The sequence below is a fragment of the Mustelus asterias genome, chromosome 5 (assembly GCF_964213995.1).
Source record: "Mustelus asterias chromosome 5, sMusAst1.hap1.1, whole genome shotgun sequence".
NCBI lineage: Eukaryota > Metazoa > Chordata > Chondrichthyes > Carcharhiniformes > Triakidae > Mustelus > Mustelus asterias.
In genome coordinates, this window is record NC_135805.1 from 79,835,271 (window position 1) to 79,859,034 (window position 23,764).

Genomic DNA, 23,764 nt, shown 5'->3' on the forward strand with positions numbered 1-23,764 from the left:
GCCTTCCTATCTCCCGAAGTGTTTAAAGGCTTGAGGACTGGAAGCTCACATACCAGCACATAAGCCTGTGTTGTTTGCTAACGGATTTTGAAGATGAGTTTAAGTATATGAGGAATATTGCTTAAATTAGAACTAATACAGATAGGTTAGCAGCTAAGAATTTTATCTTGGCATGTTTAAGTATCTTATTTGGTCAAAGTTAAGCTAATTCATTCATTATAATTAAACTGTTTGTTAAATAAAGGTTGTTTTGATAAAAGCTTGTTAGTGGGTCAGTAGAGACACACTTGGAGTGAAACATCGTATCTTCACATTGACGCCAAAATGATAAAAATAGTTGGAGTCTAGTCTAACTTCATAATATACCTTGGGGTTTCTGATCTGGTCTCCAACACATGTGCCAGAGGCTAGCTGCTCACCCAATAACTTCTTGATATCCTTTAAAAGACTTATACCCGGAGCAGATTACACTGTATGAATGACAAGGTCACAAATCCACTGGAAGTGAGTTTTAACTTTAGTAGTTGCATACATCAAATTAAATGGAACCAAAAATAGAAAGGCTAGAATGCTACACATTTTACAATATTACACATTCAGGGACTTAGTGCCAGGCAGTTACCTGCATTGCTCTTCCAGTTACTGCCGTACTGTGCCTGGAGGGACTGGAGAGCTGTAGGTCAATTTGATAGTGCTAGCATCTCTCCATGACAGGACTTCCTCCCAAGTGAGGGGCACAGATCCCACCTCATGCCAATCAATGCTTGGTAAAGTGTAATATGGCATCAAGGCTGCTGCCATCATTTTCCCCACCGACTCCTCAGATGGTGAGGGCCAAGCCCCTGCCATCTTGAAAGTTCAGGTCCATACCTCCTGCATTGCTGCATTTGATGATTCAAAGGATGGCCTAACCTTATTTAAGAAAGGATAGCATTGCATTAGAAGTAATTCAGAGAAGGTTTACTTGACTGATTCCTGGAATGAGGGGATTATTTTATGAGACAATTATGGTTGAGCGGGTTGGACCTAAAGTCATTGGAGTTTGGAAGAATGAGAGACAATCAAACTGAAACATATAAGATCCAGAGGGGACTTGGTAGCATGGATGTTGAGGAAATGTTTTTCCTTGTCTTGAACTAGGGGACACATTTTAAAAATTAGTGGCAGGCAGGAAAGTGGAGTTGAAACCAGTTGGATTCAGCCATGATTTTATCGAATGGCAGAGCAGGTTCTAGGCACAGAATGGCATACTCCTGTTCTGAATGCTTGTGTTCTTGTATATGTTACATTGACAAGAGCACTATACTGCACAGCAAACAGGATGGAGCGTCTGCAGAACTTTGGCAAAGTTGCAGCAGCAAAGCAGGAGCATCTCTGAGGAAATTCCAGCCCACTGTCTTCAATGGCATTCCTCACTGACTGCTACCTGGTGAATCAAGCTGACAGTTCATGCCTTCGTTAAAATCTGTATTACTGTTAACACATCGAATAATAATGTTGCATAAGTAGTAGTCAGGCACGTAAAATAGAAAAAGGCTAATACAACATGAGTCTTTATAACTTGAGATCTTGGGTATCAAGATAAGGAAGTTTTGCTACAGCACTACAAAGTCTCAGTTAAACGACACATGGACTACCGCGTACATTTTTCGTCACTGCAGCAAAGATAGATTTGCTTTGGAAGGAGTGACAAACAGAATGATCAGAATATCCCTAAGCCTCCAACTGTTAGGTTATGAAGAGAAATTAAGTAAACTTCATATTGCCTGGACAATAAGAAGATTAAAGGATGATTTGACTAAGGTTTTTAGGATACAAAAATAATTGATAGGGTAGATAGAAACTTTTCCACTGGTGGAGGGACTAGGACAAGGGAGATAACTTTAAAATCAGGTGAGGGGTTTGGAAACACTTTTTTATGAAAAGGGTGGTAGGAATATTAAACTTCATTCCATAGAAAGCTATTGATGCCAGCTCAATTAATCATTTAAAACTTGATGTTTTTTGCTAGACTGGGCCTAATAGGGTTGTTAGGGGACTGGACCAGACTTCCAAATTGTATTAGGATGCCAGACTAGATCCCAACAGTTTTTCTATTTTGACAGGATAGGATGCTTCGTTCCAGGAATAATTCCACTGACAAAAATAGGGATCTTCTACAACAAAACAAACTTTATTTAATAACATAGTTTAAATATAACTCTAACAAATGAAGCAGCTTAACCATGAACAGTTGAACAATATTTAAAAATGAAAGGAAGCAACTTTACTTTTTAGCTTATGACTGTTCCCATTCCAAATAAGTAACATTCCTCTTACAGACTTAAATACAATTTTAAATACAGTTAGCAGTCATAAATATACTTGCATTAATGAACGCAAACAGTCTTGAAGTTTTCAGAGAGAATAATGAGTTTCAAAGCATTTTGTAGAAGCCTCTATCCTCAAACATTTCCTAGCTAAAATTGCAACTCTAAATTGCAAAAGTTTTTTCTCTCTGCTGCAGACCCAGCTCTGCCCATTAACCATATCCTCACAGGACCCTGTCAATCAACTTCCCAAAGAATCTTTAGTGTAAACAAAACTCCATTAGTTCTATCCTAACATTCCTAGCTGAAAAGAATAATTACCATGCTCTTCCAGCACCTGAGCTGCATTCCTACCAGACACACTGACTACCTGTAGAATAAAACTGATTTTCTTAAACGTTCCGCTTAAACATAAATATATCTCTGTCAATTGCACTACTATCATCACAGGATGTGGAACCAAAACAGATGGATGGAATAAAGATACATATTAACCATAATCTTATTGAATGATGGAATAGGCTTGAGAGGCTGAATAGCCTACTCATGTTTCAATGTTTCCAAAGGAGAAGAATTTCAGTCCTTAGAGGTAATAAGTTGTCTGTTCAGTTCATGTGCCAGCCTTTGGTTCACATGAAAATCCACAAGATATTCACATCAGGGGTTTATTGTAGTTTAAGCCAAATTTCTTAACTTGAAACTCGTGAAGCTAATAAGTCAGAGTTTTTGTTACAAATCCAAATCGCATAAGCAACTCAGTACATTTTATCATTTGACTAATTGCTAGGGTTTCACTTCAGATCACCTATAAAGCCTTTCAACACAATGGCAGTTTGCGTTTAACATCTCAAAACATTCCAAATTACTTCATAGGAGTCACTGAACGACATAAAGAGATATTAAAACCGGTAAACAAAAGATTAATCAAAGAGGTAGGTTTTAAAGATCACCTAAAGAAGAAGATAAAAATAGAAAAACAGAGAGATTTAGTGAGGTGATTCCAAAACCTCGGACCAATATAGTTTAAAGGACAACCATCGATAGTGTGGTGATGGAAAATGAGGATGCATAAGAGGCCAGCATAGGATGAACACAAAGCTCTCAGAGGGCTGACAGAGGTTAGGGTGAAGGGGTGGAAGAATTTGAATGTAAGGGTGAGAATTTTAAATGAAGGCATGGCTGGACCTGGGGGCAACATTGGTCAGCGAGCACAGGAGTGATAAGTGAATAAAGCTTGGTATGAGTTAGGATACAGTCAAACTGTAGCTGAAAAGGTTATTGTTTTAGAGTAAATAAGCATGATTTGCTTTTTGAAAAGATTATTAACTGATTTTCTTTCTTTAAGGTGACATATTGTATAAGAATGTCACACAGTGAGAACAATACAGTTCCTCTCTCAAGTGATCTTCCTCCCTCTCTGCCCCATGAAGATCCATTCACTTCAAAGCTTTCCTGGGAAGCTGACGTAATCGCAGGAATCTACCTAATAGTCATAGGTAAGGCAATTTAATTTTCATCTTGGGACTTGTTTGTGACCAAGGCACAATCTGTCAAAATACTTGCATGCATTTAACTGAATGAATTACTGATAAATTAACAGTATTCACTGAATGATAACACGTGTGTGGTTCAGGTATATTTATTCCTGTCAAAGTTTTATTGGTATAACTGATGTGCTGATCCCGTGCTGAAAGATATTGGTGTTGGGTAAGGAGGAGAAAGTTGAACACATAATCCAAAAGGTTTGAGAGCGAAATAGGAAAGAAATCAAGGGTGAAGTGGTGTTTCAGTTGGAATGTGTCATTGTTGCCAGCTATTCTTTGGCACACTGAGCTGGATTTTCCTGTGCTATCCCACTCCAGATTAGATGGGACAGTAGCAGAGATGTCGGGAAAAATAGGACATTGAGGCCCACTGCTGCCTCCTATCTTGAGCCTAATTTTTCTTCATTCAGCCTCATTGGAACTGCTGGCCATTGTCCTTTTCCTGCTCCCTGCATGTAAATACCAACAAGTTAACATACTCCTGGCCCGTTTCCTTTCCTTGTGTCCCTCTTGCCATCACTCATTGGACTAATGGGAGCTACCAGTAGGCTGGGGTATTGATGATATTGGACCTAATATCTACAATTGGAAGCAAAAGGTCAAGTAGAGACCTGCTCTGCTTCCAGTTTTGCTCCCAGCATTTACTTTTGTAGGCCTCGGTCTCAGCCAAAAACTTGAAAGACTGCAGTGACTTTCTTATTTGGAGCTCTTGAGCCTTTTAGCGTACCCAATGTGGTGCTGCCCTGCCACCCCCATCGCACCATCACCTCTTATCCCTCTTCAGCCCCCAGAGATGTAATTTAACTGGACGTCCATGCCTCATGTTTGATGACCTGCAAGCCAAGATGGGTTTGCAACAGAGTAGGGGATTGGTGATGCTGGTGGAGGTCTGATCTTGTACTTACGACAATAGAAAGCATATTATTTACAGTCCTTATGACTTTTTCCTGGGTTGCTCACATTATTCCAAGAGGTTAATCTTTAATTTCTGATGATGCCAGGACAATGCTGGGGGTATGGCAACCTCAGTGTAGGAGCATTTTTGGTATTGCTCGCTGGGATGGGGATTTGGCTAAAGGCCTCACTACCTCATTTCCCAACCACGAGTAAAAATAAATTCAGTTCAATATCTTCAGATGAAGGTGGTGAAGGATACAGAGATAATTGGCATTATAAAGTGGGAAAAATGGTTTGTTTTTATTCAACTTACCTTTAGATTTAATTGTTATCCCAATTGACGAGCACTTTTTAAAACCACTTTGTTCACTGTTCAAAAAGTAATTGGGCTGCAAAGTTCTTCCTGGGTTGAAGCCATGGAAGTGTTATTCAGATAAACAGGAACCCGTGGAGGAGGACATTAGAGCAGAACAGATTTACACAGAAATAAGAAGATAGGAGCAGGAGTAAGTTCATTCAGCCCGCAAATCTGTTCCATTATTCTATTCAATTGTGGATAATTTGGTCCTTAATCCCCTTGACACCCTTATCAACAAATCTTACCAAGAAAATCTATTCTTATCATTCTTATCATATAAAGCCTTCCAGGCCCAATTTCTACCTTTCTACCACCATTTACTGAGCAAGACTTCCAGATTTTCACTATCCTTTGCATGAAAAACTGCCTTCATCCCTAAATGGAAAGCTCTTTTTAAAGTTTATGTTCCCCTAGGCTGGGTTTATGGTGGGGACATATTGCTTGTCACTTTGTAGGAAATGGTAGTGAGGTTTTAACCGACTTTAAACAAAGACTGCCCTGGAGTGATATCACACTGTAGGTGGCCTAAACAAGCAGAGAGTGGGACTTCTGCCCCTCAGTGGGACAAAGAGAGTTGCTGGCAGTTCTAGCAAGATTTCCAATGACGAAGAGTGCAATAGATCCAAGACTCAGGTCATTCTTGTATTTGGGTGGGGTATGGGGGGAGGGGGGCTGATTGGGCTGAATGACCTACTCATGCTCCTATATTTCTATAATCTTTGAAAGTGGATGAACATGCATGTCGGGATATTTGGTGCATTGGCAGACAGCTTCAAATCACTGACAAGGAGCATGGAGGATTTTGGTTCCAATGTCCAAATCTTGTAGCTTACCCTTCCCAGCGTGGAATTGATGGCCATGTCTGTGACATGCGGACCCGCTGGTGGTCACTAATGCAACACAATTTTAAGTTTTAAATTTATTTATTAGTGTCAGAAGTAGGCTTACATTGACATTGCAATGAGGTTACTATGAAAATCCCCTAGTAGAAGCCACGCAACATCTGAGCTGCAGTGGAAGCTCAAATTGTGCTCATGAGCTCCATTTTTGTTGCTATGTTGGCCTCGACTGCTGCTATCACGGCTGCAGATCTCAGTGCTCAACAGGATATGCATACTATCAAGTTAAAGAGGCAATCTGTGCTCCAGCAGATTACTAGGAATGTTGTAGTGCTGCCCATGAGAAATGGCAGTGACTCAATGGGCATGAACTGCTGTTCAATCGCAATGGCAGAGTTCACTCACCACAACCCCTCTGCCAGTGCCCTTGCCTGTCAACAATCCACCTCGGACTTCTGCCATCTTCACCAAATTGGTGCAGTCCAAAGCCAAACCCACAACATCCAGAGATTCATGAGTTAGTGCCATTGCTCTGTCTTTTTCCCATTCTCCTGCACGTTATTTCTGTTCAAATCATCATCTAATAATCTCTTGAATACCTCAATTGTACCAGCCTCCACCACACTTCCAAGCAGTGTATCTTCTGGGGTACTTGCAGGGTACAAACACCAAGTAATGGAAGTTCTGGGGCATTAACTATGTTTCGCTCTCCCTAGAGACTGCCAGGCTTGCTGGGGGGGGGGGTGGTTTTCCCATCCCACCCGTCACAGGAATTGTGTTGGGGCAAGCACGCTGGAAAATCGTGCCCACTGAATATTTCCAACATTTCTGTTTTTGTTTTAGATTTCCAGCATCTGCAGTATTTTGCAAGTGCTGTGTTGTCAAGGGCTGGTTTTCTTTCGGACTGTGTCAAGAGGAATTGCCGGGGTGTGAAAGCTTAAGGTTTTATTGGGAAAAGGTGATTGTAAATGATTTCAAGGATAGTTTCCTCCTGGGGAGAATATAGAAGAGAGTAAGGCTGGGGCATGGAATAGGAATGTGAGGGGAGAGTGATGCAAGGAAATGATCAAAGATAGCCTTATCTGTGATTGACACTGACACTACCAAGATCAGATGAGATGGCATGTTCAAGAGGCTGGTCATGAATATGGGTAGGAAAGCTTAAATGGAGAAAGAACCCTAGAGAGGATAAGAGGGCAATGAGCTCAGATGAAAGTGGTGGTTGGGGTTGCGACTTATAGTCAGTCAGCGCTGAATGCCTTGATGAGCTTGTCAAGAGAGGCACAGAATGAATTGGTTTTTCTAACAGAAAGTCAAGCCTGGGATGTCAGCAAGAAAGCAGGAAGGTTGACAAGTAATGAATGGTTGGGGCAAGGAATCGGGAGGCAGAGTACCTGAGAGAGAAGTGTAGACAGAAGGTGAGGAGTCCATGAAAGTAAAAGGAAAATAAGAAAGTGGAAATAAAATGATGGCAGCAAAAGTAGACACGCAATTGGACTCGGGGAAAGGTCACGTTACGCAGCCCCAGTTGCATATAAATTAGGATACATTAAAAACATTACTGTAAATAGGAAATAGATGTAGATAACCAGAAGGGGTCCAGAGTTAAATTTGTAGATCCCATGGTGGAATATGGTGAAGTAGGTTTGGAATCATCACACAGTATCAATGAACCGTTTTCTGAGTTTGGTGACAGAAAACAGCTCATTGATACTGTCAGCTGTATCAGCCCAGCAGCTCTTTGAGGGTGGTGTAGTGAAGGATACACTGATGGAAATGAGGCTAGTTGGTGTACAGGGTTTGTTAGAGGATTAGAAAGACGATGGCAAAGTTGAAGGGCACCATAAAATCCAGAAGCAGCAGCTAAGTTTGTTCTTTAGCCCAGGTGGCTGACTTGCTGGCCAGGAACAGACTGAAGCTGAAAACACAGTATAATCAATGGCCTATCATAGGCTCAGCAGGAGACTGAAGTTTCACAGTCACAGCATTTATGGGGAAGCTCTGCGCACTGATCCAAGTTACTTCCAGTATCTCAAAGGCACACCAAATCGGAAGTTGGATCCTACAGTATGTCCAGTGCAGTCTAGAGCAGAGTCATCTTTTTGATGGTAAGAGAACTCCAGGAATCTGAAGTTAGGATTGAGAAAAGATCTAGATCTAGATTTTCCAGCACTCTTCCACAGCTCAATGTGTAGAGAAAGGCAACTGATTATAGACTCAAGCAGTGTATTATGATTTATTCCAATATAGTCCAGTGCAGAAATCTGGTCCTGATGTCTAGAGCAGTCCAGGAAATTGAAGCCATGTTTAATCCACATCTCCTGGTCCTTTTCAGATCTTTATAAGAGCTCGCAAAGTAACATTGGGGGATGTTATTTGAACAAACAAAGGGTATTTAAACTAACAGTTAACTTGTAGTTTGGCATACAGTTAGAATTTGAGGAACATGAACAGCAGAAGAGAAGATTTTGTTACGATCCGGTTAGGAACTTTTATTTTAAAATAGATGATATTGGAAAGCCAAGTTATTTGCTAAGAGCACTAAACCCACAAGATCACAAGATTCAATGGTCTTAAACAATCAGAAGAATTTTTACTTTACAAGAGTCAACAAAGCTATACCCTAACATCGAGAGTTAACATAAGATAAACATGAATTAACAGGCAAAGCATGGTCAACCATGCCACATATTGTACATTAAATGGCAGACAGATTCACAAATTTCCTCGGCAGTCCACCCAGATGTTCGTGATCACTGTGAGTCAAAATAAATCCTTTAAACTCTGACTTCATGAGGGATTTCAGCTCCTCTACTTTGAGGATTAAACCTTGATTTCCCTCAGTAGCAGCTCCAATTCAACCTGGAAGCCTTCTTTTTCTTTTGACTGCAATGAGTTGTCAAGCAACAGGGTTACAGCTCAGACTGCTCCCAACAAATGCTCATCTTCCAGTTGCCCAATCTCTTCTCTCGAGGCTGTGTCCCACTGGATTCACAAGGCTGCACACCAGCACCTGATCATCAGCACAATCCCAGCTGTCCAGCTACACTGAGCAGATCCCTCTTCAGCTGACACGGTTCCAGGGCTTTTCCAGTACCCCAACACCTAGCTGCACTGAGCAACCACTGCTCACAGACTTCTGGAGACTTGTTGTTCACAGGACTCCTCTCTCTTGGGCTAATGAAACTCACGCCTTAAACCCTGGTTACTTGATCGCTCATTTCATGCAATTTCTCCAGGTCCCATTTTTAGGTTTTCACATCATATCTGAACAGCTAACAAAGGAAACCCAGAACTGCGCATGCACAGCCTGCCACTCCCCCCTGCCACGCTCTGCATTTGTGATGGAGTTCCAGGTAGGCCAGAGGTTGTAATCCTTTGTCCTGAATATACATATCCTAAAAATACAAAGAGAGATTCCTCAAAATTTAGGAAGGAAAAGACCAAAGGATGGCAGCAGATCGCCACTGAGAGAGATGCTTACTGAGAAGCTCCCTGGGGATTCAACACCTAGGAAACATCTTGCAGGCAAAAACAAATCTCCAAAGAAACTCTCGGCCCCTTTATTGTGGGGTGGATAGCAGTTGAATGAAAAATACTAGCGGAGAAATCTGTTCTTCAAATAGTGCCTTGGGATTAATGTTTGTTCACTTGAGCAGGCAGTTGGACCTCAGCTTATCTTCTCTGTTTAGAGTTTGTGTTTACATTTTCACATCATTAGGTTTGTGATGATAAGGGTATAAAGATAAGCTCCATTAGTTTCCCTGATATTTCCCTGGAGTTTGATTATTGTAAGAGCAAGTTACACCTCCACCTCCCCCACCCTCCCCCCTCGAGGCTGTCCTTTAATGTGATTTAATGTTCTTAGTGGTATTTTAAATTTTTGAATGCGAATTAGATGAACTCCTGAGTAGAATTCTGATGATATCTCCTCATGTTGTTTTTATTCCAAACCTGTTCTGGCCAATTGTTTTCATTTTGAATGCTAATGCTTGGCCATTGTTCTGTGCTTGATCTCAATATGATGATGGGAATAATTATTGGTTGGCAACATCCTCTTTAACTCATCAAAATGATGCATTTCAAGTTCTCACTAAAGGATTTGAAGAGAAAATCTAACCTGTAATAACAGCCTGTTTCTGTGGTATAATTTTGATGCAGTTCTTTCAAAGTTGAATAACAGCCAAGTATTCCTGCCATCCTAGCCAACTTTCTTCCCTTGACTAACACCATCAAAAGCTGTGAGATTTATCTGTGTTGAAATTGCAAACATAACACAAAGATTGCCTTCAAAAGTAATTCATTGGCAATGAAATGTCTCAAAGATGTGATAGAGCACTAAAAACAAACAGTTTTTTCTTCTTTGAATAGTATTTAAATTATGATTTGATAACATAACATATAACGGTATACTGTTTATCCCATGGCAAAATGAAATATCATTTTTATCTGCTAGGACAACACTAACAATTGGAATTAAACTCCACTCTTTGACTGTATGCTTCTTTCCTTAGAAGTATTAACCATGGCTCCCATGGTAGCACTGTTGCCTGTGAATGAGAAGGTTGTGGATTCAGGGATTTATGTTCAAATCAAATTCTAGGTTGATACTCCAGTGCAGTACAAAGGAGTGCAGCACTCTCAGAGGTACCGTGCACGCTCTTATCGGTTTTTCATTTGAATGATATTAACAGATCCCTCACAGCATCTTTTGGCCTCATGGCTGCTTTTCCCCTCGCTGGTGTGAGGTCACGCCAGCGAGAGTCACTACTGGTCTCCACCAGAGGAGACCAGATGTGATGGCCACGCCGGGGAGATTGAAGGCCATTGAAACTCCAGAATGATCAGGGACTGGCTGGGCAGTGCCCACCTAGCACCCTGGCAATGTTCACCTAGCACTGCCCACCTGTCACCCTGAAAATGCCTGGTTGGGCACCAAATGTGTGCCATGTGCAGTGCCATGGGCTGGGGCCCCAGGGAGGTGGGGCTATGACTGGGGGGGCTATGCACAATGACAGGGGGCTCTGCAAGGGGGGCTATGCAGGGGGATTGCAGGGGGCTATGCAAGAGGGTGGTGCAGAACAGGCTCTGCAAGCGGTGGCTATGCAAGGTGGGTGCAGGGGAGCATGGTAGTCTGCCAGGGAACTCATCAGGAGAGTCCTGATGCCCCGATGCTAGTGACCTGTGTTGGTGTGGGGGGCGAGAATGCTGCCAGTGATGAGTGGTCCGCTGTCCATGGGAGGTGGGGGGCACGGGGGAGTGGGGTTGGGAGGTGGTCTCCCAGATCACCTTAAGATTGGGACGCCCTGCACAAAGGTGCCTGAGTACTCTGGAGCCGGTTACCCTGCGAGTTTAGCCCCCCCCCCCCCTCCCCCCCAGCCCACCGATGCGAATCACCCTGCTGTCAGAAAAACTGAGTGTGTGGGAGATTATAGTGCCAAACTCGCAAAAGACAGGTGTGGAACACAGCCATTTTCAACTTTTATGACAATGTTTTGGGAAGATTCCGCCTACCATCTTTCAGATGAGATATTAAACCAGTGACTCAGCTGCTCCCATTAGTTAACATGAAAGTTCACACTCCCGGACACTGAACAAGAGTAGGGATTCAATGTCCAGGCCACTGTTCATCCCTGCATCAACCTCATTCAAAAAAATTACTTGGTCATCATTTGATTAATGGTGTGGGATCTTGCTGTGCACAAATTGTCTACCACGTTTTCAACATTATTAACCATAGTACTTACTTGACAACCCCTTGGGTTGTCTTTCTTACTTTAATAATGCCAACCAATTTAACTCAGGATAGATAGATCTTTGCAGCTTTGGATATTTGGAGACCAGGCAATGACCAAATGTATTACATGCCATTTATGTTTGTCATAACCATGAATTTATGTATTTTGTTTTCTCTCTATTCTCTTGGGGTAATTTTATTAATTTAAGCTTGACATGAACAGATTTAGACCATTTGTATTGTAATTTCACTATTTTATGATCAATTACCTTTAAGGGGCTATGCCCCTTTAAATTTTACCCATGAAACAATGGCTTCCTTAGGGTTGCTTACATTGGAGTGAGTGGTATTGATGTGGCTGTAGTTCAGAGTACAATATTCAATAGAACTTTATCACTTCCTCTCTGGTGAATCTTCCAATTGACCTCCACTATACATAGAATAAAAGACAGTACAGAATCACTCATCTCTGTCTCTATTTGATAAATGTCTGGAAGTATTGTTCTTGTCAATGCTAAGAATATAAATCTATTTTTTGTTTTTTAAGGATTCATATCAATATTTGGAAATGGATATGTGATTTATATGCCAATCAAACAGAAGGAAAAACTGAAACCTGCTGAATTAATGACAATAAACTTGGCACTTTGTGATTTTGGGATCGCAGGTAAATTTATTTTCGAATTATCTTCTGTTAGGATCACAATAAATTGCTGACTATGGAGCAACAGGTGGCGAGGGCAACGAGGGTCAGGAATGGAGCAGAATCTGGTGCGAATAAAGTTAACTGATTCAGAGCATTTTAATTACCTTTCAGGATCTGGACTGGATTCTTTGTTTGGACAATGTTTGGCCATTTCCAATCACAATGGCAAAACTACGAGATCACAACAGACATAATTAAGAAGTCTGAAACGATAAGTGTAGCTACATTTTTAACAATTACGGAGATGGACTGCTACAAAATAGATACAACTCTAAAGGTGGAATTTTTCCATTTTGAGACTAAGGGAGGGATTCTCTGGCTTCTCAGCTGCGTGTTTCTCGGTGACGGGGCCACCGTGGAATTCTCTGACCTCGCCCTCGGCTGGGATTCTCCAGTCCCGCTGCCAGATTCTGTGTTTGAAGCCACATTAATTGTGCACAGGCAAGTTCTCCTCTGAGTCATCTGCAGGTCAGCAGCTGATTCAGCCGCCCATCCTCAGGTAGCGGGTTTGAAAGTGCTGGCGCTATATTTATACACCAGTCCAGCACACTCATATCACCCTCTCCAGTCCACCTGCTTCACCAGACCCTGCAAGATGTCTGAAATCCTGAACTTCTTAAGGCCCAAGTGTGAATACGGGACCCGTCCTCTTAGTGATGGTTCGAATCATTCCTCAGAAATCACAAAGTGTATAGGAAGGTTAGAAGAGCTGTCTCCTGATGATTGGACAAGGTTGTATCCTCTTGGAACCTTTCAGCTATGAGGGTATCAGGAGGACATCTGCTCCCCTCCATGAAAGCAGCACACTCCTAATATCCTGTTGGTTGTTTCAAAATCACTAATTTTAGTGTGACTATCATTTTGTAGTTTGAATTAATATGTTCTTCAGCATTTTATATTAATAAAAACCAAACCAGCATTATTGGAAACGTTCCAGAATAGTTAAGTAGACAACATTAATTGCCTTAATTGTGAGACAATTAAAGAATAAGTAATTTATTCACAGATATCTTATAAAGGCTTGTAATGTAATTTTGAACACAAATGTTTATAACTTTTATAATTATAAACAGGTTTTTATCACTTGATTATTAACACAGATTCTTAAAATGCTGTGGCAATTGTAAGCTTGTGTGCTTCTCACAAAAAGAAAACATGACTGTTAAACTTGACTGGAGGGAATATAGTCTCTGTTCAAGATTTATTATTTGATTTATTATTGTCACATGTATTGGGATACAGTAAAAAGTATTGTTTCTTGCGCTATACAGACAAAACATACTATTCATAGAGTACATAGGGGAGAAGGAAAGGAGAGGGTGCAGAGTACAGTGTTACAGTTACAGATAGGGTGTAGAGAAAGACCAGCTTGATATATGGTAAGTCCATTCAAAAGTCTGACGGCAGCAGGGAAGAAGCTGTTCTTGAGTCGGTTGGTACGTGTCCTCAGACTTTTGTATCTTTTTCCCGATGGAAGAAGGTGGAAGAGAGAATGTCTGGGGTGCGTGGGGTCCTTAATTATGCTGCCTCCTTTGCCAAGGCAATGGGAAGTGTAGACAGTGTCAATGGGTGGGAGGCTGGTTTGAGTGATGGACTGGGCTTCGTTCACGACCCTTTGTGGTTTCTTGCGGTCTTGGACAGAGCAGGAGCCATACCAAGCTGTGATACAACCAGAAAGAATGATTTCTATGGTGCATCTGTAAAAGTTGGTGAAAGTCAAATTTCCTATGGCAATGTGATGGCAAAAGATTCATACTGAGAGGGTGAATTAGTCTGACTGCCCAATGCAATGGCAAGAAGGAAGATCTCAATTTCCAGATCATCAAAGGGATGCAACTCATGTTCCAAATTCCCACAACATTGTGACCATCATATTCCATCCAGCACCTTTTGTGCTAACCAGTTACCAACATTTGCTCCAACTAACAACATGAGTTGTTCTATAGTTTGATGATCCAGTCATTAGTTTATAGAATCATAGAATCTCTACAGTGCAGAAGGCCCATCGAGCCCTCACTGACAATAATCCCACCCAGGCACTATTCCCGCAACCCTCATGTATTTACCCTGCTACACCCCTGACACTAAGGGGCAATTTATAACAACCAATCAACCTAACCCGCACATCTTTGGGCTGTGGGAGGAAACTGAAGCACCCGGAGGAAATCCATGCAGATTTGCTGAGAATGTGTAAACTCCACACAGACAGTCACCCGAGGCCAGAGTAGAACCCGGGTCCCTGGCACTGTGAGACAGCAGTGCCAACCACTGTGCCATCGTTCCGCCCATCTCCACCCCCAGAGCAAACCTGGACCCAGAAATGGCAGACAAAATTCAATCACTACAGCAGCTTTAAAACCTTGCAGCAGCAGAATAGGGGGTAGGTATTAGATAGTTTAATACTGCTATCTACTGGTGAAATTCACATAGTACAACACTAAGACAGTGAGTTTTGTATTACCAATTAAATTAAAGGTAAATATGTAATTCTGTTGTGATATCTAAGATGCTTTAGATTTTTTATGCTTTATTCAAAGCTTGCAAAAGATACTTTGAAGAAGCTTATATTGCAACAGACGTAGGAGCTTAGATATTCTGCTTAACTTAACAACAGTAGAAGTGTAGATGTGTCCCAGATCAAAACTGAATTTCATGGTTTGCAGTCATTAAAAGAATTATGATAAGCTCTGTGCTTTCTCTTGTGAGTGTAATGTTACAATATATCATGAACATCAGCTTCTGGTGAGTTTTAATTTTTAATTTTATTTGCTGAAGATTTCTAATATTTTCTGGAAGCTAAATTATTTCAACTCCCTTCAAGCGAATCAAAATTTAACCCCTGTCCACACACCCATCGTTGTGAAGCCAAATATCAGGGATGCAAAGATGTGTCCCTATATAAATGAGCTTTCCTGAATAGTCTTGGGCCTGGATAAGATGCTGAGTTGGTGCAAGCTCGATGGGCTGAATGGCTCCCTTCTCCACTAGGGATTCTATTGTTCTTGGTATAACAATAGTGCTCCTTTTTAACTTCAGTTTACCAATAGATTTACATTCATTCATGTAAAAAGTTAGTAATTTCTTAAGAGTATTTTTCCAATAAAAACTGATAAATCTGATTGATAACATTTATAAATCTCAGATATGCTGGGGACAACTAAAGAAACCAGTCAACATGGGAAATCAGCCAAATGTTTAATTTTGATTTTGATTTGATTTATTCCTGTCACATGTATTAACATAGTGAAAAGTGTTGTTTCGTGCGCGCTATACAGACAAAGCATACCGTTCATAGAGAAGGAAACGAGAGAGTGCAGAATGTAGTGTTACAGTCATAGCTAGGGTGCAGAGAAAGACCAGCTTAGTGCGAGTCAGGTCCATTCAAAAGTCTGACGGCAGCAGGGAAAAATCTGTTCTTGAGTCGGTTGGTACGTGTTCTCAGACTTTTGTATCTTTTTCCCCAACAGGAGAAGGTGGAAGAGAGAATGTCCGGGTGCGTGGGGTCCTTAATTATGCTGGTTGCTTTGCTGAGGCAACGGGAAATGTCAACAGAGTCAATGGATGGGAGGCTGATTTGTGTGATGGATAGGGCTACATTCACAACCTTCTGTAGTTTCTTGTGGTCTTGGGCAGAGTAGGAGCCATACCAAGCTGTGATACAACCAGAAAGAATGCTTTCTATGGTGCATCTGTAAAAGTTGGTGAGATTTGTAGCTGACATGCCAAATTTCCTTAGTCTTCTGAGAAAGTAGAGGCGTTTGTGGGCTTTTTTAACTCTCGTGTTGGCAGGGGGGAGCAGGACAAGTTGTTGGTGATCTGGACACCTAAAAACTTGAAGCTCTTGACCCTTTCTACTTTGTCCCCGTTGATGTAGACAGGGGCATGTTCTACTTTACGCTTCCTGAACTCGATGACAATCTCCTTCATTTGAGGGAGAGATTATTGTTGCTGCACCAGTTCACCAGATTCTCCATCTCATTCCTGTACTCTGTTTTGTCATTGCTTGAGATCTGGCCCACTACAGTGGTGTCGTCAGCAAACTTGAAAATTGAATTGGAGGGGTATTTGGCCACACAGTCATTGATGTGTAAGGAGTATAGTACAGGGCTGAGAACACAGCATTGTGAGGCACCGGTGTTGAGGATGATCATGGAGGACGTGTTGCTGCCTATCCTTACTGATTGATTGTGGTCTGTGAGTTAGGAAGTTCAGGATCCAGTCGCAGAGGGAGGAGCTGAGGCCCAGGCCACTGAGTTTGGAGATGTGTTTCGTGTGAATAATGGTGTTGAAGGCTGAGCTGTAGTCAATAAATAGGAGTCTGACATAGGTGTCTTTGTTATCTAGGAGTTCCAGGGATGAGCGCAGGGCCAGGGAGCTGGCATCTGCTGTGGACCTGTTGCAGCAGTAGGCAAACTGTAGTGGATCCAGGTAGTCCGGGAGGCTGGAATTGATTCGTGTCATGACTTTCGAAGCACTTCATAATGATGGATGTCAGAGCCACTGGCCGATAGTCATTAAGGCATGCCGCTTGATTTTTCTTAGGTACCGGGATGATGATCATCTTCTTAAAGCAGATAGGGACCTCAGATTGTTGTAAAGAGAGGTTGAAGATGTCTGCGAATACCCTCGCCAGCTGATCCGCGCAGGATCTGAGTGCTCGTCCGGGTATCTCATCCGGGCCAGTCACTTTCCATGGGTTGGCCTTTGAGAAAGCTGCTCTGAAATCTGCAATGGTGACCCCAGATACAGGTTCATCCAGGGCTTCCAGGTTGGAGGGCATGCTCTCGCTGACCTCTTGCTCAAAACGGGCGTGGAATGCATTGAGCTCATCAGGGAGGGGTGCGTTGGAGCCGGCGATTTTATATGTCTTCTTCTTGTACCCTGTGATGTCTTGCAGACCTTGCCATAGTCGACGGGGGCCGGTGTGGCTAGCCTGGGACTCCAGCTTGGTCCGGTACTGTCTTTTGGCATCTTTGATGGATCTCCTTAGATCGTATCTGGCTTTTTTGTATAAGTCAGGGTCGCCTGACTTGAACGCCTCAGACCTGGACTTCAGCAAGCAGTGGATATCCCTGTTCGTCCATGGTTTCTGGTTGGGAAATACGCGGATTTGCTTCTTTGGCACACAGACTTCTACACATTTACTAATGAAGTCAGTTACTGTAGTGGCGTACTCGTTCAGGCTGGTCAGAGTTTTAAAATACTGACCAGTCCACTGACTCCAAGCAGCCCCGTAGGAGATCATCTGAGTCCTCAGACCAACATTGCACGACTTTCTTTGATGGATTCTCCCGCTTCAGTTTTTGCTTGTAAGCCGGGAGCAGGAACACAGCCTTGTGGACTGATTTGCCAAAGTGTGGGTGGGCGATAGAGTGGTAGGCATGTTTGATATTTGTGTAGCAGTGGTCTAAGATGTTTGGGCTTCTGGTGGAACAGGAGATGTGTTGGTGATAACTTGGTAGTATGCTCTTGAGCTTGGCCTGATTGAAGTCCCCGGCCATGATGAACAAGTCTCGGGATGTTTCATCTCAAGGCTATTTGTAGTGGTGTATATTTCGTCCAGCACGATCTCCATGTCCGCATGGGGTGGGATGTAAACTGCCATCAGGATAACGGAGGTGAACCTCTGCGGAAGGTAGGAAGGGCAGCATTTTAGCGTCAGGTGTTCTAGGTCTGGGGAGCAGAAACCAAGTGGAGCAGAAACTTGCCAGTGTTGTAACATCTAGGCACCACGAGGTGTTGATTAGGAAGCAGACTCCTAGCCTTGCCTGAGGCTGCACAAATATATGTGATTGACTTGGGGTACATTTAAAAATTTTTTTCCTAATTGTTTTCAACGGTATATCACCAATTCTTATTCTTGTCTTTAAACTTCTTCATTGACAGTACCACAGAGGCGTAGCCCCCATATTTTGTGCATTGGCCCAGAAACACCATTGAAGATGTTACTTTCCATCAAATCATTGTAAACACAGAGGCCATTCTGACCAATTGGTTTGAAGTCTTTTCAAATGAGAATATTTAGCACAGTGTTTTCTGCTGTGGACCAATGAATGGCAAACACGCTGAACATTCAGCATGTTCGCTAACGCCCATATGGCTCCATAAGAATTATTTGTGATTGGTGTTAGCAGCCGGTCAGAACAATTTAGATTGTGAAATATCAGTCATTTCTACTCTATTTTTTTGCATTTTTGCAATGCAATTTCATTTAATATCCTTCCTTTCTTAGTATTTTGTCTTTTTCTCTACTCCTGCCAATATTACATTGGGGATATAAAAAAGCATGGTAAAGCAAACAAAGTAAGTAGATCAAGCCACAAAAAGAAAATACTGGAAACCCCCAGTAGATCAGTCAGCATCTGTGGAGAGCAGAGACCAATTAATACTATAGTTATGAACCATTCTCATAGTGTGTTCAAATGTTCCAAGAGTTGGCATTAAATGAATATTGCAGAGGTAATCTGGGATTCAGCCTTTTACAACTTGAAACACTTCTTTCACCACAAACAAAATGTTTGCCTAGATCATAAGTTGACTGACATCATTTGCAAAACTCTATACCTTGAATGGGAGCTGATCTAAATCCATCTACACTTCCTGCTGCCTCGGCAAAGCAGCCAGTATAATCAGGACCCCATGCACCTCGGACATTCTCTCTTCCACCTTCTGTCAGGAAAAAGATACGAAAGCCTGAAATCACGTACCAACAAACTCAAGAACAGCTTCTTCCCTGCTGCCATCAGATTTTTGAATGCGCCTACCTTATATGAAGCTGATCTTTCTCTGCTTCAAAGCTGCGACTGTAGTACTACATTCTGCACTCTCTCCTTTCCTTCTCCCTTATGTACTCTATGAATGGTATGTTTTGTCTGTATAGCACGCAAGAAACAATAATTTTCACTGTATCCCAATACGTGTGACAATAAATCAAATCAAAAGTTTTGTCTCTGCCTGGCTTGTTTGTCAGTGCTCCCAGCAAATATTTCAATACAAGTATCATTCAGTTAAATTAATCATAGACCTAGTGGGCTCCAGGAGTGATTTCCAGCAGCCCTAGCAAGGGAAATGCTCAACCCTGGTCTAGGCTGCCTATAGCAGCTGACTGCTAACTGGAAAGAAAATTAATGACATTGGTGAAAATGTTTAATTTTTTTAGCAAAGCTTTTTGGTCCATTTTTCAAGACTTCGAAAGGAGCATTTCAGAATTACAAAGATTTTAATATAGGGCCTTAGTTATTGTTGTTTGGGAAGCAACTTAAATAAGTCATGTGTATAATATCCTTCCTTCAGTCATGTGAATCATCCATGTATGTTTTTCAGCTGGAGGGATACCGTTCCTGACCAGCTCTTGTTTTGCTCATCGCTGGGTCTTTGGGTGGATTGGCTGCCGCTGGCATGGATGGTCAGGATTCTTCTTTGGATGTGGAAGTCTAATTTCAATAACAATTATAAGCTTGGACAGATACCTGAAAATTTGCCATTTCCAATATGGTAAGTAACATATAAGTATGAATTTCTGCAACAGCAGTAGTTCAGTCACCAGCTTTTTCAATAACTATGTTAATTTTGCAGGTGTTTGGCTTCAAAGGCGCCATGCCTTCATGTATTTGGGTTTCGTCTGGCTGTATGCTGCATTTTGGGCCACAGTTCCCTTACTTGGATGGGGCGACTATTCTCCTGAGCCTTTTGGTACATCATGCACGCTGAACTGGTGGCTTGCCCAGACCTCTGTGGGCGGACAGCTCTTCATTATAAGCATACTATTCTTCTGCCTTGTGTTTCCAACAACCATCATAGTATTTTCCTATGTGAAAATCATAACCAAAGTAAAATCATCTGCCAAAGAAGTTGCACACTTCACTCCAAGAATTCAAAATAACCATTTACTGGAAATGAAGCTTACAAAGGTAAGTAGTAATTTGTTTATTTATCTACCGCCAATATTTAAGAGGCTCACAAAAAATGCCTTTTTTTAGGTGGGAATGCTTTGTGCTTCTTCCTGTTTGTGCACTTAGACCACAGCTGATTATTTAAATAGTCAGAATGATTTGAATATTGTTGACAGGTCCTGACAGTGCTCTTATCTACTTGAATCTGCTTCAGACAGTAGGAACAACAATGTAGCCCAGTCACCAATTCAACTGCTAATATTGCTACGATGCAATGATTGGGAAATACATTACATGAAGTGTTTCCCTCATCTATTATTCTTGTTAATAAACTTGCCTATAGTTGGGCTGACAAACTCTATACCCAACATCACTTTATGTGGGAATATTTGGAAGTGCCAGGGATGTGCTGGAATGTTTTCCTTTCTGACATTTCTCTCCTGATGTCTTGAATCTTGCTGAGGAAGTGGCAGAACTCAGGATGAAAATCTCCTAATCTTTCAATTAATTCCTTGAGGAACAACAAGCAGAGCTTTTTCCGGACATTTTCTTGTTAATTGATCAGAAAATGACATAGAATCATAGAACGCTTCAGTGCAGAAGGAGGGCATTTGGCCCATCTACACAGGCCCTATCCCCATAACCCCATGCATTTACCCCAGCTAATCCCCCTGACACGAAGAGGCAAATTTAGCACGGCCAATCCACCTAACCCACACACCTTTGCACTTAGTTGGACTGCATGAAATACAAGTCATGTTTTATGGTGTAACTCATGATTAAACTCATTGATTACAAGCTAAAGCTAAATCTGATTTTAATTGAATACAGATCAATGGGTTGGCGGGTTGGGTTAGTTTCTATAAAGGGCAGGCAATTTATTCTACCGAGAGTGAAGATAAATATGTTCCTTGTTATCTCGAATCAGTCGGACCTCCTTGGCCAATTGGTCTAGATATAGCCACAGGAAATCAAATGTATTACCCCTTAAGCACTATGCGATCAAAATATATAAAGGCTTCACAAAATCTGTGATCATACATTGCAGTGCCATGCTTGCCCAGAAGACTAGTGTGAAACACTCCCATTTTCAGACTTTTATGACACTAAGGCCGAGATCCTATGACCATGTCCCGCCCGTTGTTCGGCGATGCGAGGTGTAAGATTGCATGCGAAGCGAAAAATCGGAAATGTGCCCAGACCCAGGCCTTTGCCCATCTTTCCAGCCACCAATTCAGAGTGTGAACAGTTTCACATCCAGAATGAGTGTGACATGCCTTAGCATGCATTTGACTGGATTTCAGTATTATTAGCGAGTGCGGAGCGCCTGTTTTCACATTCACGTACGTTTACCATCTAGTCGGTGAGACATCACACCAGCAAGAATCACAGCTGCTCCATATAAATGTGGTTCAGGCACAGCAGTGACAAAAGCAAGCGGGGAGGTGAGCATCAGCCTCTGGGGGGAGGGGGAAGGGGGAAGAGATTCTCAGCTGCGGCCATGGGGTGGGGTGGGGTCTTGGAAGGGGGAGGCTCATGCCAGTATGAGGGTCCTGCGGCTAGGGGTCACCGCTAGCTTAGGGCTCATGTTGCGTGCATTCCCCCTGCCCTCTGCACAACCCCCGAGGGGTTGCATGCGAGGTAGACTCCCAATTCAGCTGACGTCACCATAGTTAACCTGCCGTCTGTCTGCTGGACAGGCACCGTGGCTGACTGCAGACTTTCCATCCTAGGCCTCACTAACAGAAAGAAGCAGCAGGTCTGGCAGCTGTTGACCCGATCAGGGGAGCTCTGCAAGTGTTTACACAGCTCTGCACACTGCATGGACTCTGCAGTGCTTCCCTCAATGGGAACCCATCCCATGCTAGTCACAAGGGTGCTTCTCCCCCATCTGTCTGAACTGCTAGCTGTTCCTGGAAGCCAGTGCACCAGACATGCAGGTGGGTGCACTCATGTCTATGCTTCAAGGGTTCCCAATGGGGATCCCGCCCACAGCCACCCATATTCTCTCCAAACCCTTCATAGCAAGGCTACAGTGATGATCACCAACCTGCTGAGGTGGTGCATGGCACAGGGGATGGTATTGGGTTGCTACCATCCAGGCTTATGTCCCCGCGACCCACCTACCGAAACAGAGGAAAGCTGGATTTTGGATTGGAAGCAATGGGCCTGGCAGTCATTCTTGTGGCTTCGGAGGAGAAGGAGGGGGAAGGAGACGTCCGCGCACTGCAAGGCCAATCCAGGCCAGAGGCTGCAGCGGAAGAACAGGGGCCGCCTGTCGGGGCAGGAGACTGGTGCCCATTGACCTGAAGAGGGGGCTAGGGCACATAGAGACCCTGGCATTTCAGGACATGCATGTTGTACAGTGAGCTTTCAGACCCCGGCTCAGTTACAAAACAATGCAGCATCTCGAGGGAGAGGGAGGCAGTCGATCTCGGTGGCGGTGAAGGTCATGGCAGGCCTAAACCTTTATGCCACTGGGTCTTCCAGGTCGCCAGTGGGAATCTCTGTGGGCTCTCCAAGTCATCGGTTCACAAGTGTGTCCATACGGTCACAGATGCCCTGTCCGCCCGGGCATTAATTTCAATGTGCACCAGGTCCAGCGGGAAGCCCGGGCTGCAGGCTTTGCCACCATCGCTAGGATGCCACACGTGCAGGGGGCTATCGATTGCACACGCAACGCCCTGCGGCCCCCAAAACGTCAGGCACTCCTGTTCATGAACAGAAAGGGGTTCCACTCCCTGAATGTTCAGGTGGTTGGCGACCACTGGATGAACATCATGCACGTATGTGCGCACTACCCAGGGAGCGTGCATGATAGTTGCATCTTGCGCAGCTTTGACAGCCCCGGAGTCTTCGAGGACCACCCCAGGCTGCTGGGATGGCAGGAGGGTGATGACAATTATATGTGGCACACTGTGATGCTGCTCTGGTGAAATATAAATCTGATTTTTACTTGTTCTCTGATCACACACTGGCGCCTGGGCCCATATCCGGTACAAGGGCCCATACCCGATACAAAGCCCCTCGTGCTTGTGGAGGTGGGAGGGGGGTTGGATGGGGTAAGGGGAGGCTGGTTTGGAGGGGGGGGGGTGGTGACGGTCCCAGGGCCCAGTGGACGCTGGGGATGCCATGCCAGGCTGTGTGACACCATGGGCCTACTGTGCTCCTAATGTTGGGACTGATTGGGATGAGTGCTTTGAGTTCCATGCCAGTCAGGGCTCTGACACAGGGAAATGGGGATCACATTCTCGGTGGACCTCTCCCATGTAGAATGATGCTCTGAGTCTCTCTGGGAATGTTCGGGCTGTGGTCATCTCCGTGAGAGGCGAATCACAGATTAATCATAGCTGTGGGGTGCAATAATATTTATTTGTGAGATTTAGCAGTGCATATTACCCTTTCCCTAACTACAGTAGAGTCCTTCACCTGTGCCCTCTTGGTGATCCAACAACTTTTTAATCTTACGAGTTCTACCCCTA

At 43.2% G+C, this 23,764-nt stretch overlaps 1 protein-coding gene across 1 annotated transcript in view; it reads left to right on the top strand.

The window, feature by feature from the left end:
- Window positions 1-3,672: 3,672 nt before the first annotated feature.
- opn5 (opsin 5) overlaps window positions 3,673-23,764 on the top strand; it is a 28,318-nt gene continuing 8,226 nt past the window's right edge. The window contains exons 1-4 of the mRNA XM_078213729.1: window positions 3,673-3,805; window positions 12,232-12,351; window positions 19,714-19,884; window positions 19,966-20,300. Coding sequence (XP_078069855.1) covers window positions 3,673-3,805; window positions 12,232-12,351; window positions 19,714-19,884; window positions 19,966-20,300 — 759 coding nt within the window. The remainder of the gene's footprint in view (window positions 3,806-12,231; window positions 12,352-19,713; window positions 19,885-19,965; window positions 20,301-23,764) is intronic.